The sequence below is a fragment of the Nerophis lumbriciformis genome, linkage group LG24 (assembly GCF_033978685.3).
Source record: "Nerophis lumbriciformis linkage group LG24, RoL_Nlum_v2.1, whole genome shotgun sequence".
Taxonomy (NCBI): domain Eukaryota; kingdom Metazoa; phylum Chordata; class Actinopteri; order Syngnathiformes; family Syngnathidae; genus Nerophis; species Nerophis lumbriciformis.
The window spans coordinates 15177060-15195402 of record NC_084571.2 but is presented as its reverse complement, the minus strand read 5'-3'; the positions used below and the strand labels follow the sequence as shown (position 1 = coordinate 15195402).

Genomic DNA, 18343 nt, shown 5'->3' with positions numbered 1-18343 from the left:
AACACCCTGGCACTAAACCTGCAGAAAATTGTTATTCTCAGCTTTCTCTATGTTTACATTTTCACACTTTGTACTATTTTCTTGCACTTTATGAAGCATTTCTTACATATTCCTTATTTTTAAGAGCATATTGTTAGGTGTTCAATGTGATTTTAGTGTTTTGTTTACATTGTTTGTTTTCCATGCTTGTGTTGACATTTCCTGTCTGCCTTGATAGCTGCGAGATTAGTAGGACGGTTATATTTCAAAATAAAATATATTATTCTACTGCCCCTTATTTTACATAGGTCATAAAAAATGTCGATAATTATTGATATAATCATAATATTTAAATAATTGCTGCATAACAAACATTAATTTCCATAGTTGAATAAGAATAACAAGGCAAATTAATGTTACACAGACATAACATCCTGGCACTAAACCTGCAGAAAATAGTTATTCTCAGCTTTCGCTGTTTACATTTTTGTTACACGTTATGAAGCATTTCTTACATATTACTTATTTTTAAGAGCTTATTGTTAAGTGTATAATGTGATTTTACTATTTTGTTGACATTGTTTCAGTGTTTTCCATGCTTGTGTTGACATTTCATGTCTGCCTTGATAGCTGCGGGATTATAATCAGACGACGGTTATATTTCAAAATCAAATTACTCTCCTGCTCTTTATTTTCCATTGGTCATAAAAAATGTCAATAATTATTGATATAATGATAATATTTAAATAATTATTCCATAACAAAAATTCATGTCCATGGTTAAATAAGAATAACAGGGCAAATTAATGTTACACAGATGTAACATCCTGCAGAAAATAGTTCTTCTCAGCTTTCTCTATGTTTACATTTTCACACTTTGCACTATTTTCTTAGACTTTATGAAGCATTTCTTACATATTCTTTATTTTTAAGAGCTTATTGTTAAGTGTTCAATGTGACTTTATTGTTTTGTTTACATTGTTTGTTTTCAATGCTTGTGTTGACATTTCCTGTCTGCCTTGATAGCAGCGGGATTATAATCAGAGGACGGTTATATTTCAAAATAAAATACATTATTCTCCTGCTACTTATTTTCCATTGGTCATGACAAATGTCAATAATTATTGATATAATCATAATATTTAAATAATTACTGCAAAACAAAAACTAATTTCCATAGTTGAATAAGAATAACAAGGCACATTAATGTAACACAGACATAACACCCTGGCACTAAACCTGCAGAAAATTGTTATTCTCAGCTTTCTCTATGTTTACATTTTCACACTTTGTACTATTTTCTTGCACTTTATGAAGCATTTCTTACATATTCCTTATTTTTAAGAGCATATTGTTAGGTGTTCAATGTGATTTTAGTGTTTTGTTTACATTGTTTGTTTTCCATGCTTGTGTTGACATTTCCTGTCTGCCTTGATAGCTGCGAGATTAGTAGGACGGTTATATTTCAAAATAAAATATATTATTCTACTGCCCCTTATTTTACATAGGTCATAAAAAATGTCGATAATTATTGATATAATCATAATATTTAAATAATTGCTGCATAACAAACATTAATTTCCATAGTTGAATAAGAATAACAAGGCAAATTAATGTTACACAGACATAACATCCTGGCACTAAACCTGCAGAAAATAGTTATTCTCAGCTTTCGCTGTTTACATTTTTGTTACACGTTATGAAGCATTTCTTACATATTACTTATTTTTAAGAGCTTATTGTTAAGTGTATAATGTGATTTTACTATTTTGTTGACATTGTTTCAGTGTTTTCCATGCTTGTGTTGACATTTCATGTCTGCCTTGATAGCTGCGGGATTATAATCAGACGACGGTTATATTTCAAAATCAAATTACTCTCCTGCTCTTTATTTTCCATTGGTCATAAAAAATGTCAATAATTATTGATATAATGATAATATTTAAATAATTATTCCATAACAAAAATTCATGTCCATGGTTAAATAAGAATAACAGGGCAAATTAATGTTACACAGATGTAACATCCTGCAGAAAATAGTTCTTCTCAGCTTTCTCTATGTTTACATTTTCACACTTTGCACTATTTTCTTAGACTTTATGAAGCATTTCTTACATATTCTTTATTTTTAAGAGCTTATTGTTAAGTGTTCAATGTGACTTTATTGTTTTGTTTACATTGTTTGTTTTCAATGCTTGTGTTGACATTTCCTGTCTGCCTTGATAGCAGCGGGATTATAATCAGAGGACGGTTATATTTCAAAATAAAATACATTATTCTCCTGCTACTTATTTTCCATTGGTCATGACAAATGTCAATAATTATTTATATAATTATAATATTTACATAATTACTGCATAACAAACATTAATTTCCATAGTTGAATAAGAATAACAAGGCAAATTAATGTTACACAGACATAACATCCTGGCACTAAACCTGCAGAAAATAGTTATTCTCAGCTTTCTCTGTTTACATTTTTGTTACACGCTATGAAGCATTTCTTACATACTACTTATTATTAAGAGCTTATTGTTAAGTGTACAATGTGATTTTACTATTTTGTTGACATTGTTTCAGTGTTTTCCATGCTTGTGTTGACATTTCATGTCTGCCTTGATAGCTGCGGGATTATAATCAGACGACGGTTATATTTCAAAATCAAATTACTCTCCTGCTCTTTATTTTCCATTGGTCATAAAAAATGTCAATAATTATTGATATAATGATAATATTTAAATAATTATTCCATAACAAAAATTCATGTCCATGGTTAAATAAGAATAACAGGGCAAATTAATGTTACACAGATGTAACATCCTGCAGAAAATAGTTCTTCTCAGCTTTCTCTATGTTTACATTTTCACACTTTGCACTATTTTCTTAGATTTTATGAAGCATTTCTTACATATTCTTTATTTTTAAGAGCTTATTGTTAAGTGTTCAATGTGACTTTATTGTTTTGTTTACATTGTTTGTTTTCAATGCTTGTGTTGACATTTCCTGTCTGCCTTGATAGCAGCGGGATTATAATCAGAGGACGGTTATATTTCAAAATAAAAATACATTATTCTCCTGCTACTTATTTTCCATTGGTCATGACAATAATTATTTATATAATTATAATATTTACATAATTACTGCATAACAAACATTAATTTCCATAGTTGAATAAGAATAACAAGGCAAATGAATGTTACACAGACATAACATCCTGGCACTAAACCTGCAGAAAATAGTTATTCTCAGCTTTCTCTATTTACATTTTTGTTACACGCTATGAAGCATTTCTTACATACTACTTATTATTAAGACATACCTGCCAACTTTTGAAATCAGAAAAACCTAGTAGCCAGGGTCCAGGGGCCGCAGGCCCCGGTAGGTCCAGGACAAAGTCCTGGTGGGGGGTTCAGGGGTGCGAAGCCCCCCGACGCAAAATGATTGATTGCATTCAGACAGGTTAAAATGTTGCTAAAACCATCACTTTTCTATCAGTCACAGTGACTTTTCAAAACAAAAATATTACAGCAAAAATCATATGGGTTGATTGACATGTTTATTCTGTAAGCTAACTTCAATAGTTTGAAATTATTTTGACAGTTAATGCCAGTTATCCTGTCAACCTTTCACAAGACTTCAATTTGTTAATTGAAAGTATAAACAGTATAAACACTTTTTACAGTAAACAAATGGTAAAACAGTACTAAACAATTCCATTAAAAAAAAAATTGGTGTCATTATTAACTTTCTGTCCAAGCTTGTATAATCTACTGCCTTGTTCAATTGTAAAAAATATTCTGTGCCTAAAATTCACATTTCTATCACAATTATCATACTGTAAACATGGTAAGCTAACTTCATTAAAATTAATAGTCCTGTCAATAGCATGGAATTACAATTCAAATGTAGTTTTTTTGTAAGCCTTTCAAAAGAATTCAAAATATGAAAAATTAATGAAAATTAATTTAAGCCATCAGACACTTGAAAAGTGGCACATCACATCTCTAATGTAATCATTTTAACTTTTCAACAGAAATAGCACTGCAAAAATATTAAGGACATACTTCTGTATTTTGGTAGTTATGCTGTCAACATTTAACAAGATTTCTTCAACTTGGACTTGAAAGCATAAATAGTATAAACACTTTTAACAGTACTAAACAATTCCAATAGATAACATTGGTGTCATTACCTTTTTGTGGCTAAAATCCAAATTTAGCAACGGCATTAGACTTGTGTTTTTTTGTCCCAACGTGGTCTTTTACATCGCTAATTCCTCCGTGTTTGATCGAAAAATCTTGTCTGCACAAGGTGCAATTCGCGTAGTTTTCACCCTTTTTGGAACAGATAATTATTCCCGGATAGGCTTTTGAATATTCTTCACGGAATGACTGCAGTTTTCTTTTCGGTTTAAGACTCGTTTGCGATTTTTCTCCGGCTGATTCCATGATCGTTCGCTCGTTTGGAAACAATGGGCAACAGGTGCCTCGTGCTTGGCAGCGGTGCTATAAATAGCCTCGCGCATGGCATTCGGAATGGCTCGATAGGAAGTTACGGGAAGCAGTGTCGATTGTGATTGTTGTTACGCGATTTCGTGAATAAAACTTTAAAAAAAAAATATTATTTTAATTAATGAAAAACCGTATTTTTTATCACTGCAACCGTAACCCGGAATAGGTTGATGAAAACCGTACTAATTACGGGAAAACCGGAGTAGTTGGCAGGTATGTTAAGAGCTTATTGTTAAGTGTACAATGTGATTTTACTATTTTGTTGACATTGTTTCAGTGTTTTCCATGCTTGTGTTGACATTTCATGTCTGCCTTGATAGCTGCGGGATTATAATCAGACGACGGTTATATTTCAAAATCAAATTACTCTCCTGCTCCTTATTTTCCATTGGTCATAAAAAAATCTATAATTATTGATATAGTGATAATATTTAAATAATTATTCCATAACAAAAATTAATGTCCATGGTTAAATAAGAATAACAGGGCAAATTAATGTTACACAGATGCAACATCCTGCAGAAAACAGTTCTTCTCAGCTTTCTCTATGTTTACATTTTCACACTTTGCACTATTTTCTTAGACTTTATGAAGCATTTCTTACATATTCCTTATTTTTAAGAGCTTATTGTTAAGTGTTCAATGTGATTTTATTGTTTTGTTTACATTGTTTGTTTTCCATGCTTGTGTTGACATTTCCTGTCTGCCTTGATAGCAGCGGGATTATAATCAGACGACGGTTATATTTCAAAATAAAATACATTATTCTTCTACTTATTTTCCATTTGTCATGACAAATGTCAATAATTATTTATATAATTATAATATTTACATAATTACTGCATAACAAAAATTAATGCCCATAGTTAAATAAGAATATCAAATTAATGTAACACAGACGTAACATCCTGCAGAAAATAGTTCTTCTCGCTCCTTACGTTTAAGTCAAGGCAAAAACTGACAAGAAATAGCCGAGCGTTCCCGTGGGCACTCGACAATTGCAAGGAAATGAAGTGTTGGTAAAAGCCGCTAAAAGTGAAAGTGTAGCGGAGCAAACATGTCTGCTGCACGGCGGCCATCAATGCAAGCAGTCTGGCTTCACAAAGAAGTCTTTGAAAAGCTCCATGGGGCGCCTTGCCTTCACTTCCTGTGTGGCCACTAGACTTTCTCCATATTATTATTACTATTATTAATAATCACTCATGTGACGCTCGAGTGACTAATCCCTCCATGGCGGAAGTGGCTCTTCCCATTTAGTAAACAAAAAGACTAGTTTAGCACCGCTCGCCTGTTAGCATCTTGGCTAGCTGATGCTAATTATTAGCATGCATGTTCCGGCCCGGTGTGCCATGAACATTCTTACTCGGCACCAGGCGTCATATTTGACATGTTTGGAGTTATGACAGTGCCTCAAATATGCACATCGTGTCATAAAAGTGTACGAATGTTGTCGCAAACAGAGCAGGTAGGCCATGCGCCGCATTAGCGCGGACGAAGATGCTCATACAACACCAGCAGCTTCATCACAAAACAGCATTTAATCGCAATACGTTTATTCATGAAAAATCGATTAATCGTAATATTACTGTCAGATAACATTGGAGGGAGTGTGTTTGTTTTCTTACGTCGTTTGGATCCTTTTTCCAGAACAATTGTGAGCAGTGGCCGAAAGACTCTGTCGATGTCACGTAATTGACTCCGTTTCTGTCCGGGAAATCTCCGTGCGAGCTGCCGGCGTTCGTGCGAGCGTACATCGTTGAGGGCGGGATGAATCGTAATCGCCGACTTGTTTACAATTCACAATCACAAGCAAGCCGCTTTCACCGAATCTTCCTTGGAGAAGGAAAATATTTCTTCTTTGAAATGTTTGATTTGGCGGTAGACATGTTGCGCAACACGGCTCGCTGCTGCCTCCCCAGCGGCCTGGAGTGTAACTACAACACACTTCTGATGCAAATCGGTTCCTCAATAAACAAATGTTTTCATATTACCTATTTGTAACCCTGCTTAATTTATTGTATCGTCCACACATACTGTCGTTTTAATAATTTGCTCTAAATTAAGCATTTTCCAAGCATAAAAAGGCCTAAATGAAGTAGAAACGCCAAAACTACAGTCGCATTAGCCACTCGGCCATGTTTGCTGCTAAGGACGTGTGATGACAAAATAAAAGCATTAATGTTGTGCCCGGAAGCATGCATTGTGGTCGTTCTGACGTTAGTTTTCCTGACAAAATGAACTATGTCTAATCAACGTTTTAAACACACTTCAGCTCACAACCTCATGATAAAACATGCTTTTATTTTGTCATCCAACAATGTTGCGGCCGTATTTGATGCACTCTGCTGTCAATATGCATGCTTTTATTCTGTCATCCAACAATATTGCGGCCGTATTTGATGCACTCGGATCCGCTGTCAACATTCATGCTTTTATTTTGTCATCCAACAATATTGCGGCCGTATTTGATGCACTCTGCTGTCAACATTAATGCTTTTATTTTGTCATCAAACAATATTGCTGTCAACATTCATGCTTTTATTTTGTCATCCAACAATATTGCGGCCGTATTTGACGCACTCCGCTGTCAACGTTCATGCTTTTATTTTGTCATCCAACACTTGCACTCGGCTGTCAACCTTCATGCTTTTATTTTGTCGTCCAACATTGTTGTCAACATTCATGCTTTTATTTTGTCATCCAACAATATTGCAGTCGTATTTGACGCACTCTGCTGTCAACACTCATGCTTTTATTTTGTCATCCAACAATATTGCGGCCATATTTGATGCACTCCGCTGTCAACACTCATGCTTGTATTTTTTCAGCTAACAATAATACGGCCATATTTGTTGCACTCTGTCAACTTTATTGCAGTGTTTGGTGACCGGAAGACACTCTAACATACACTAGATGGCGCAATATACGTGAAAAAATTCACAGAACACCACAAAAAATAATTTATTAGTCTTATAATGCCAAAATCTTTATTAGCTTGGCAACAATTACAGCGAAATTGTGACTTTTGTGTGAAGTATGTCCACTGTGGTGACTGCCTCCAGTATATATATATATATATATATATATATATATATATATATATATATATTAGTGTATGTATATTGTGCAGGAAATATGAAACATTTATTACATACACACACAAACCTGGAACTCAAATCCGTGACTGTCACTTTAAAAGTGTTTTGTTCTGTTCTTGCCTTCTATCATTCGTTCCATGTTTGCACTATGGTAAGAGCAAGGTAATATAGAATTAAAGATATAAACACCTTTGCACATATATTGCACACCAATAGATAGCACAATGTACAAATAATAAACACCATCATGAAATAAAAGATCATAAAAAAGTAAAATAATTAAAGAATAACATAAATAAACTATCATATTGCACAATGAATTAATAGTTAATAAAAAAGTAAAATGAATAATATAATAACAAATGAAGTTAATAAAGTAAAAAATAATAATAACATAAACATTCATATTGCACAATAGAGTATAAGGTAATAAAAAAGTAAAATAAATAATAAAAAAATCAGACAATATGGCGCACGATCAAAAAATATTCATTTGGCAAACACTTTTCATTACTAGAAACACTTGTTGGTCTGCACAACACTACATAACCCTGTCTGCAAGGGGAACTGCACTTTTTGGTCCATTGTTCACAATAATCCTGTAAGACAAGAACACACCTTTTCTTTTTGTATGCATTCTCTTTCCTGAATAAACGCTAGCAAGAGGTGGCTAACATGCAGCTCATGGGGATTCATATATTCTGGCTATAAAGCTCTGTAAAAAAAAAAAAACTCTATCTACATCTTATATACTGTACATGCTGTAAGTATAGATGTAGTATCTAGTAACATTCATAATTACATGTCAGAATTACATATTTTCATCATTTTAAGTATTAATTTCTTAGACGCATCACAACGTTCACTTTCCCTTCAACAACAACAACAACAACAACACTACTAATGATGGCAGACTTGATGGGAGACTACAAAGACTACTTTGGGACAAATGATGATTCAGAAACTTCTATTTTTGAGCCTGAATAAAAGGAGAATGATCTACAAGTTTTAGAATCTGTGTGCTAAACAGACACAGCTATAGTCAAACACTAAGCATTATGTAGCAGTATTGCTAAGTGCTAAACGAGATATACAAACATGATAAAACAATCACTTACTGCACAATGTCTGCTCTCACTGGGATAAACACTGATGAGATGTTTATATGTTCCCCTTTACATCAACAATTCATCGTAATCCTCACAAAGGGTTAAACTATTAGCGTATTTTTCTATCTTTCTTTCTCCGGGTCCAAGTTGTGTGTCAAAGTTGACCAACTTGTGGGTTCATATCCACAACCTTCTACTATCCAGGTGAGAGGCACACTTTATCATCTAGAATTAACTTTCACCAACCCAGCTCAATAGGTCAGTAGCATCAACTAGTGCCACCTAAAAGTGGCATTTTTAGGTGCTACTAAAATTAGTTACTCTGTGTTAGCACTTATAATAACAATATTGCTAATACTTGTTAATATTCAGGTCACAACATGTAAATGGAGGATTTGTGGTGCTTTTTGGATGTTTTTTAAAGAACTTTATGGACACAATAGTGTACTCCCTTTAGCTGTGTTGTTAGCCACCTTCTACTTGCTGTATTTTACAATTTAGAATGCATATAAAAATATATAAGTTCTTGTCTGAAGTAAATATTGTGAATGATAAGCAACATTCCAAAAAAAAGTGCAGTTCCCCTTTTCAGTGTGTTTAACACTTGATCTCCAAGATGGAGATCATGGTCCAGAATCTTAACACTTGATCTCCAAGATGGAGGGTCGTGGTCCAAAATCTTAACACTTGATCTCCAAGATGGAGATCATGGGCCAGAATCTTAACACTTGATCTCCAAGATGGAGGGGCCGTTGTCCAGAATCTTAACACTTGATCTCCAAGATGGAGGGGTCGTGGTCCAGAATTTTAACACTTGATCTCCAAGATGTAAGGGTTGTGGTCCAGAATCTTAAGACTTGATCTCCAAAATGGAGATCATGGTCCAGAATCTTAAGACTTGATCTCCAAGATGGAGGGGTCGTGGTCCAGAATCTTAACACTTGATCTCCAAGATGGAGATCATGGTCCAGAATCTTAACACTTGATCTCCAAGATGGAGGGGCCGGGGTCCAGAATCTTAAGACTTGATCTCCAAGATGGAAGGGTCGTGATCCAGAATCTTAACACTTGATCTCCATGATGTAGATCATGGTTCAGAATCTTAACACTTGATCTCCAAGATGGAGATCATGGTCCAGAATCTTAACACTTGATCTCCAAGATGGAGGGTCGTGGTCCAGAATCTTAACATTTGATCTCCAAGATGGAGATCATGGTCCAGAATCTTAACACTTGATCTCCAAGATGGAGGGGCTGTTGTCCAGAATCTTAACACTTGATCTCCAAGATGGAGGGGTTGTGGTACAGAATCTTAAGACTTGATCTCCAAGATGGAGATCATGGGCCAGAATCTTAATACTTGATCTCCAAGATGAAGATCATGGTCCAGAATCTTAACACTTGATCTCCAAGATGGAGGGGCCGGGTTCCAGAACCTTAAGACTTGATCTCCAAGATGGAAGAGTCGTGGTCCAGAATCTTAACACTTGATCTCCATGATGGAGATCATGGTTCAGAATCTTAAGACTTGATCTCCAAGATGAAGATCATGGTCCAGAATCTTAACACTTGATCTCCAAGATGGAGGGGCCGGGTTCCAGAATCTTAAGACTTCATCTCCAAGATGGAAGGGTTGTGATCCAGAATCTTGACACTTGATCTCCATGATGGAGATCATGGTTCAGAATCTTAACACTTGATCTCCAAGATGGAGGGGTCGTGGTCCAGAATGGACAAAATTATTTTGTCCATGTACTTCCTGAGACGCAAGTTGATCTCCTCTTGTGCTTTGGAAGCATCCACCAGCTGAAGGAGACAAAGATTGGTAAAAAAAAACGTACCATGGAGATGCCAGTCCTCCTTAGGTCTCTACACAAATAAATGTGCAAAATGAAGGAAAGCAAGCAAGAGACCAACCTCATCTTTGGACGCGTTGTCGATCTCAGCAGCCAAACATTGCACCTTGGAGTGGCTGGAGAAGAAACTCCTGGACTCAAACAAACTTAGACTCAGAATCTGAGCGTTCAAGTCGTCGTTTTGGTTTCGTAATTTATGGTTCTCCTGTGGAAACACAAAAATGTTCTGCCGTTCAACGTGTCCTTTCATGCCCAGCTGAGACTTGAACAAGAACAAAGACCACATCAGCACTTTTGCTGTTATGAATTGATGAAGACCGCCAGTCTGAGATGTGCCAAGTCTTCTACCACGGAGCATGCAAAGTGAAAGTAAAAAGCACACGAAATAATATTCACGTGACTCGTCAAACTGGTTGTCAAGTTTGTGTCATAAAAGGTTGCCATGGAAAACAGTGCACCTGAACGCACCACAGTGCTGAGACCCCGTGCCGGTGCCTCTACTACACTCAGGATGTCCTGTTTGTCATGATCCATGTACTAGTATTGTATGTCTGGGTGGGGGTCCAGATCACATTCAGTTCCCATGAAAACATTCACATGTAGCACAATGAGATGGAACCATGGCATGGTAAAACACGGATCCCTGTTAATGTTGTGTCGTTCGCGAACGATTCGTTCGAACGAACAAATCTTTTGAGTGAACGTACTGAACCGAATCACTTCATGAACTGATTCGTTCCTTTGTCAGTTCAGTTGAGCTCCGCCGCGACCATGCCGGTATGAGTGAAACTGGCGCATTCTGTGACTCACTGAACCCTCGACGTCGGCGAACGACGCAGCCAGCTACTCATCATGGGGGCGGGGGGAGGGACTGAGCGAACGATTCGTTCACCGCGGATTAACGACATGAATCACTCAGTGAACGACAACGCTCTCGCTCTCTGCTCTGCTTGCCCCAATGCCGCGAGTGATTCTCCTCCCGTCGCGGGGATATGTTTCATGCCATTGGCATCCGTTCTCCATTTATTCTCCAAGCTAACGGCTAATGTTGACTCAAGCCACATGAAAAAAACACACACACGCGCCCCGTCCCCATTATCTCAACACATAAAGTTATGAGAGTAGAGGAGACAGAAAGAAAGTCAGTGCAGGCAGGCCAAGGCTGAGCACCAGCGACGCGAGGGGGAGGGGCGGGGGGTAAAGTGTAGGGCAGGCTGTTTGAGAAGATTTAAAATAAAAATAACAACTAATGTATGTACATATACATAGGCTATTATTTATCTTGATTTTTATATTATTTAAGCTATTTATTTTCTTTTTTATTGCATATTTAAGTTGATATTTCCATTTTTATATTTTTAAATGTAAGCTACAGAAATTTTAGTTTTAATGTTGGCTTTTCTGGCACTTGGTTTAATATTTGTTTTGTTTTATTTAAGGTAGCCTATTTATTTTCTTTTTGTTTGCACATTTAAGTTAATATTTTCTTTGTTATATTTTTAAACGTAGGCTACAGAACATTTAGTTTTTATGTTGGCATTTCTGGCTCTTAATTTATTTGTTTTATTTTGAAGGTATTTATTTTCTTTTTGTTTGCATATTTAAGTTTACATTTTCTTTGCTACAGAACTTTTAGTTTTTATGTTGGCATTTGTTAAGGGTTTCTTAATTTAATATTTGTTTTTGCACTAAACAAACGAGGTCTATTTATTTAACTGTTGATTGCAAGCATTTTAGTAGGCTATTACTATTTTTTTTATTTCCCACTTTTATTTATTTCTTATTTTCATTTCAGTGCAATAAAACATATTTAACAACCAAGACATTTAGTCACACTTTGTTTATTGGACAGGCCGGAAACGCACACACAGAGTTTTTAAAAGTCTCTACTACAGCTGCAATGTCTGTTTGCGAACGTCAAGGGGAGTCTGTCAGGGCAGAGAGCGATTCACGTCTGTCGCCCTCTGGCCCACAGAACTGTAGCTGAGTGATTCAGGTTCGCTTCACGAACCTACAAGAACTGACTGGTTGTCGCTGAGGACGTGATTCAGGTTCGCGCTGCACTCACTCACTCATTCAGAATCAGGACTCGCGAACCTACTGACACAGAGAACTGACTGTGTCGCGGAGGAGGACGTCACATTGAGGCTCTCGTTCAGTCACTGTGCGCGTCGTTCATTGGGTGCTGAGGGCTTGTGTCGTTCGCGAACTGACACACACCGAGATCTGCCGCTGGGGAAGCTGTTACTGACTGACTCGTGATTCGCCGACCTGCACACAGAACTGCTGCTGCAGAAGTGATTCACGTTCACGTACTGAACTGTGCTGACTGTGGCGCTGTGTCAGTCACTCACTGCCTGGTGTACTGCATGCACAGAGCTGTGTAGGGACTCGCGTTCACCCTATTTGCTGCTTCTCCCGCGAATGTCTGCACTGTACTGTATTGTAACCCCCCCCTATTTTTTTGAGGGGGGGGGGGGATTCGGTGAACAAATTTTTTGAACGAATCAATTTATGATTCAGTACAGTCAAAAGAACTGCCGATCCCATCACTAATCCCTGTTAGGTCAATAAAATAGAGGATTGAGTTGAAGTTAAAGAGATTTGACCCCTTTTAAGATGCTTTGAAATTCTGTAAAAAAATGTACCAATGATTTCTATTAGACCGTCCATCCATCCATCCATTTACTACCGCTTGTCCCTTTTAGACCGGTGATTCTCAAATTGTGGTACGTGTACCACTAGTGGTACGCAGGCTGCATTTAGCGGTCACCAAAGAATCACTAAATGGTAGTGATTCACTACCACTAATGCATTGATAGTACTACTATCTACTTGTACTACTTGTAAGATGCCTTGGTACTACTATCAATGTAATAGTACTTCTTGTAAGATGCCTGAGTACAACTATCAATGCAATAGTACTTCTTGCAAGATACCTTAGTACTACTATCAATGCAATAGTACTTCTTGTAAGATGTCTCAGTACTACTATCAATGTAATAGTACTTCTTGTAAGATGCCTGAGTACAACTATCAATGCAATAGTACTTCTTGCAAGATACCTTAGTACTACTATCAGAGCAATAGTACTTCTTGTAAGATGCCTAAGTACTACTATCAATGCAATAGTATTTCTTGTAAGATGCCTTACTACTATCAATGTAATAGTACTTCTTGTAAGATGTCTCAGTACTACTATCAATGTAATAGTACTTCTTGAAAGATGCCCTAGTAGTACTAGCAATGCAATAGTACTTCTTGTAATATGCCTTAGTACTACTATCAATGCAATAGTACATCTTGTAAAATGCCGGAGTACTACTATTAATGGAGTAGTATTTCTTGTAAAATGCCAGAGTAATACTATTAATGGAATAGTATTTCTTGTAAAATGCCAGAGTACTACAATCAATGGAGTAGTATTTCTTGTAAAATGCCACAGTACTACTACTAATGGAGTAGTATTCCTTGAAAAATGCCAGAGTACTACTATTAATGTTGTCGTATTTCTTGTAAAATGCCCGAGTACTACTATCAATGCAATAGTATTTCTTGTAAGATGCCTTAATACTACTATCAATGTGATATTACTTCTTGTAAGATGCCTTAGTAATACTATCAATGCAATAGTACTTATTGTAAGATGCCTTTGTACTACTATCAATGCAACGGTACTCCTTGTAAGATGCCTTAGTACTACTATCAATGCAATAGCACTTCTTGAAAGATGCCTTAGTAGTACTATCAATGCAGTAGTACTTCTTGTAAGATGCTTTAGTACTACTATCAATGTAATAGTACTTATTGTAAAATGCCAGAGTACTACTATCAATGCAATAGTATTTATTGTAAAATGCCCGAGTACTATTAATGGAGTAGTATTTCTTGTAAAATGCCCGAGTACTACTATTAATGGAGTAGTATTTCTTGTAAAATGCCAGAGTAATCCTATTAATGGAATAGTATTTCTTGTAAAATGCCCGAGTACTACTATCAATGGAGTAGTATTTATTGTAAAATGCCAAAGTACTACTATTAATGTAGTATTTCTTATCAAATGCCTGAGTACTACTATTAATGTTGTAGTATTTCTTGTAAAACGATATCAGAATGATGCCTGACATGCACACACCTGCTTCAATTTCTTGACCTCCTGTTCCATTTCTACCTCTCTGGGCTTGGTGTTGCATTCAGAAAGCTCTTTGCCCTTCCCAGGATTCTCCAAGTCCCTCTGAAAGATCTGCAAGTAGTCCAGTTCTTTGCGTAGATCATCAACGAGCTGCAAGAGCACGTCACTGTTACTTTTGTTGACTAAACATTTTCAACGAATAAAAACATGACTAAAATGTTGACAGACAAAACCCAATTTTATGGAATTTAGTCTTTAGATGAGTGGGAGCAGTTAGCCAATCACAGTAGCATGTGGGATAAATCACGGAGGGGATTCAATCAGAACTACGGTGGTTTCTTGGTTCTCAAGCCAATATTTGGAAAAGACTCATACTGTACTGACTCATTGTTACTATTAAAGACGGTAGAGCAAGAGCAAGGCTGCTTACTCTACCACTACATTGTCTGCCAATTTAAAAAGCAATGGACATTTTTCAGGCTAACACAAAGAAAGACACGGTATACTGACCTTCTGGATTTATAACACTGGTCGTTGTATTTAAACGGCACAGTAGCCAAGATGCCAACACAGAATAAAACTTGTTAACTTGTTTATAAACCATAATCCATGCACACATCTTTTCATGCAGCGTACACTGGTGTTTTTTTTATGAACTCCTTTAAATCAGTGATACTTTTTATTTGGTCATAATTGGCTTAATAAATAGTAGACCTACATCAGGGTCCACTAATGGCCACACCCTGAAAAATTCAAGCATGCGGGGACCATTTTGATATCTTTCATTTTTTAACCTTAAGGTCTCCTGCAAGGGTCTCAGTCATAACATTTTAAAAATTAGTTAAAACACACACACACACACACACACACACACACACACACACACACACACACACACACACACACACACTGTTTATTCTTATTCAACGCTTAAATCTCTAGAGATCAACTCCAGGTCTATCTGTTGATATAATTAATTTTTTTATGTTGTATGCCCTTTTTGTCACAGAAAACCCTGTTTTTATAGCAAAGACACAAAATACGCAATCATTTCCCCAAAAAGAGTTTCCAAGTGGACTATTTGATGTGAAGTCATTGAAGTATTAAAAAGGTCACTAGTTCATAACATTGATTTGAAATCATTATTATTTAAAAACAAATCCCACTAAAACTGTTGGGGATCCAAAAGTGCCCCACTCATTAAAGTGTTAAAAACAAATTTTACTTTTTTTTTTTAACTTTCAACACTTGAGTCTAAAGATAAACCTCAGATTTATCAGTCGTTTAAAAGTTTTTATTTTTTAATGTTCTTTTATTTTTTATTTTTACGCCCTTTTTGTCAAAGACAACAAGATTTTGATTCACTATTATACTTTAAGGAAAAAACAGCCTGCATGACAGTTTTGTGTTAATAGAGTCAACATTGCAACCTTTCCTGTTACAGTTTATGTGTACAACACTGTAAAAGATGTAGCACGTTATATCTTAGTCGACTAAAATGTTGAGGAATTTAGTCGGTAAATACGAAACCAATTTAAAGGACTAAAATATGAGTACAACGCAATAAAAAACTGCTGTCAAAATGAACACCGGAGCTTACCTCTTGCATGGATTCTTTTTCCTTATGAAACTCACGGCGGTTTTGCCAAAGTTTAGCCATAATCCTTCTGTGTGTGTCCACCTCGTCTTTTAGTCTCAGGCTGGTGTCCTCCAGTTTGTCCAGCTTCTTCTGCTTCTCCTAAATTGGATTTGGATTAGTTTGTTTCTGACATCCACACTGATGGCAGGATTCTACATGTCAATCATTGTTAACATTTCAGATCCACAATAGAGGATTCCACATGTCAATCATTGTTTACATTTTAGATCCACATCAGAGGAATCCACATGTCAATCATTGTTTACATTTCAGATCCACATTAGAGGATTCCACATGTCAATCATTGTTTACATTTTAGATTCACATCAGAGGAATCCACATGTCAATCATTGTTTACATTTTAGATCCACATCAGAGGAATCCACATGTCAATCATTGTTTACATTTTTAGATCCACATCAGAGGATTCTACATGTCAATCATTGTTTATATTTTAGGTCCACATCAGAGGATTCTACATGTCAATCATTGTTTACATTTTAGGTCCACATCAGAGGATTCTACATGTCAATTATTGTTTACATTTTAGGTCCACATCAGAGGATTCTACATGTCAATCATTGTTTACATTTTAGGTCCACATCAGAGGATTCTACATGTCAATTATTGTTTACATTTTAGGTCCACATCAGAGGATTCTACATGTCAATCATTGTTTACATTTTAGATCCACATCAGAGGATTCTACATGTCAATCATTGTTTACATTTCAGATCTACATCAGAGGTTTCTACTTGTAAATCATTGTTTACATTTTAGATCCACATCAGAGGATTCTACATGTCAATCATTGTTTACATTTCAGATCTACATCAGAGGTTTCTACATGTTAATCATTGTTTACATTTCAGATCCACATCAGAGGATTCTACATGTCAATCATTGTTTACATTTTAGATCCACATCAGAGGATTCTACATGTCAATCATTCTTTACATTTTAGATTCACATCAGAGGATTTTACATGTCAATCAGTTTACATTTTAGATCCACAGAGGATGCTACATGTCAATCATTGTTTACAATTTAGATCCACATCAGAGGATTGTACATGTCAATCATTGTTTACATTTCAGATCTAATTCAGAGGTTTCTACACTTTAGATCCACATCAGAGGATTGTACATGTCAATCATTGTTTACATTTCAGATCTAATTCAGAGGTTTCTACATGTCAATCATTGTTTACATTTCAGGTCCACATCAGAGGATTCTATGTCAAGCATTGTGTACATTTCAGATCCACATCAGTGGAGTCTACATGTCAATCATTGTTTACATTTCAGATCCACATCAGAAGATTCTACATGTCAATCATTGTTTACATTTCAGATCCACATCAGAGGATTCTACATGTCAATCATTTACATTTTAAATCCACAGAGGATTCTAAATGTCAATCATTGTTTACATTTCAGATCCACATCAGAGGATTCTACATGTCAATCTCATTGTTTATATTTTAGATCCACATCACAGGATTCTACATGTCAATCATTGTTTACATTTTAGATCCACATCAGAGGATTTTACATGTCAATCATTGTTTACATTTTAGATCCACATCAGAGGATTCTACATGTTAATCATTGTTTACTTTTCAGATCCATATCAGAGGATTTTACATGGTAATCATTGTTTACATTTTAGCATTTTAGATCCACATCAGACGATTCCACATGTCAATCATCCATCTATCCATCCGTTTTCTACCGCTTGTCCCTATTGGGGTCGTGGGGGGTGCTGGAGCCTATCACAGTCAATCAATGATTGGCTATTCATCGCATCATTCCTCCTTAAGATGATATGATTGGTTATTGTTGTTTATTGGGTTGAGTGAGGTGTCAGTCAAAAGTCCACCATCAGAACAATGGAGTTCAACCTTTGAGCACAATATTCAGTAAATTTATGACATTTAATGCTAAAAACTTTTTTTTTTTCAAATGTAAGACTTTTGAAGACATTTTCAAGACTATAAATATGACATGTGGAATACTT

The 18343-nt window shown here is 35.9% G+C and overlaps 2 protein-coding genes across 6 annotated transcripts in view; both read right to left on the bottom strand.

Annotated features, from left to right (window-relative positions):
• LOC133620289 (uncharacterized) overlaps nt 1-6398 on the bottom strand; it is a 56369-nt gene extending 49971 nt beyond the window's left edge. Inside the window, exon 1 of one of the 5 annotated variants that reach the window (XM_061981643.1) lies at nt 6116-6398. In XM_061981643.1, coding sequence (XP_061837627.1) covers nt 6116-6244 — 129 coding nt within the window. In that variant the 5' untranslated portion in view covers nt 6245-6398. The remainder of the gene's footprint in view (nt 1-6115) is intronic. The other 4 variants (XM_061981644.1, XM_061981648.1, XM_061981645.1 and 1 more) reach the window with 4 other exon arrangements.
• A 1039-nt stretch (nt 6399-7437) lies between these two features.
• rab11fip4a (RAB11 family interacting protein 4 (class II) a) overlaps nt 7438-18343 on the bottom strand; it is a 60477-nt gene continuing 49571 nt past the window's right edge. The window contains 4 exon segments of the mRNA XM_072915963.1: nt 7438-10503; nt 10615-10758; nt 14689-14835; nt 16286-16423. Coding sequence (XP_072772064.1) covers nt 10387-10503; nt 10615-10758; nt 14689-14835; nt 16286-16423 — 546 coding nt within the window. The 3' untranslated portion in view covers nt 7438-10386.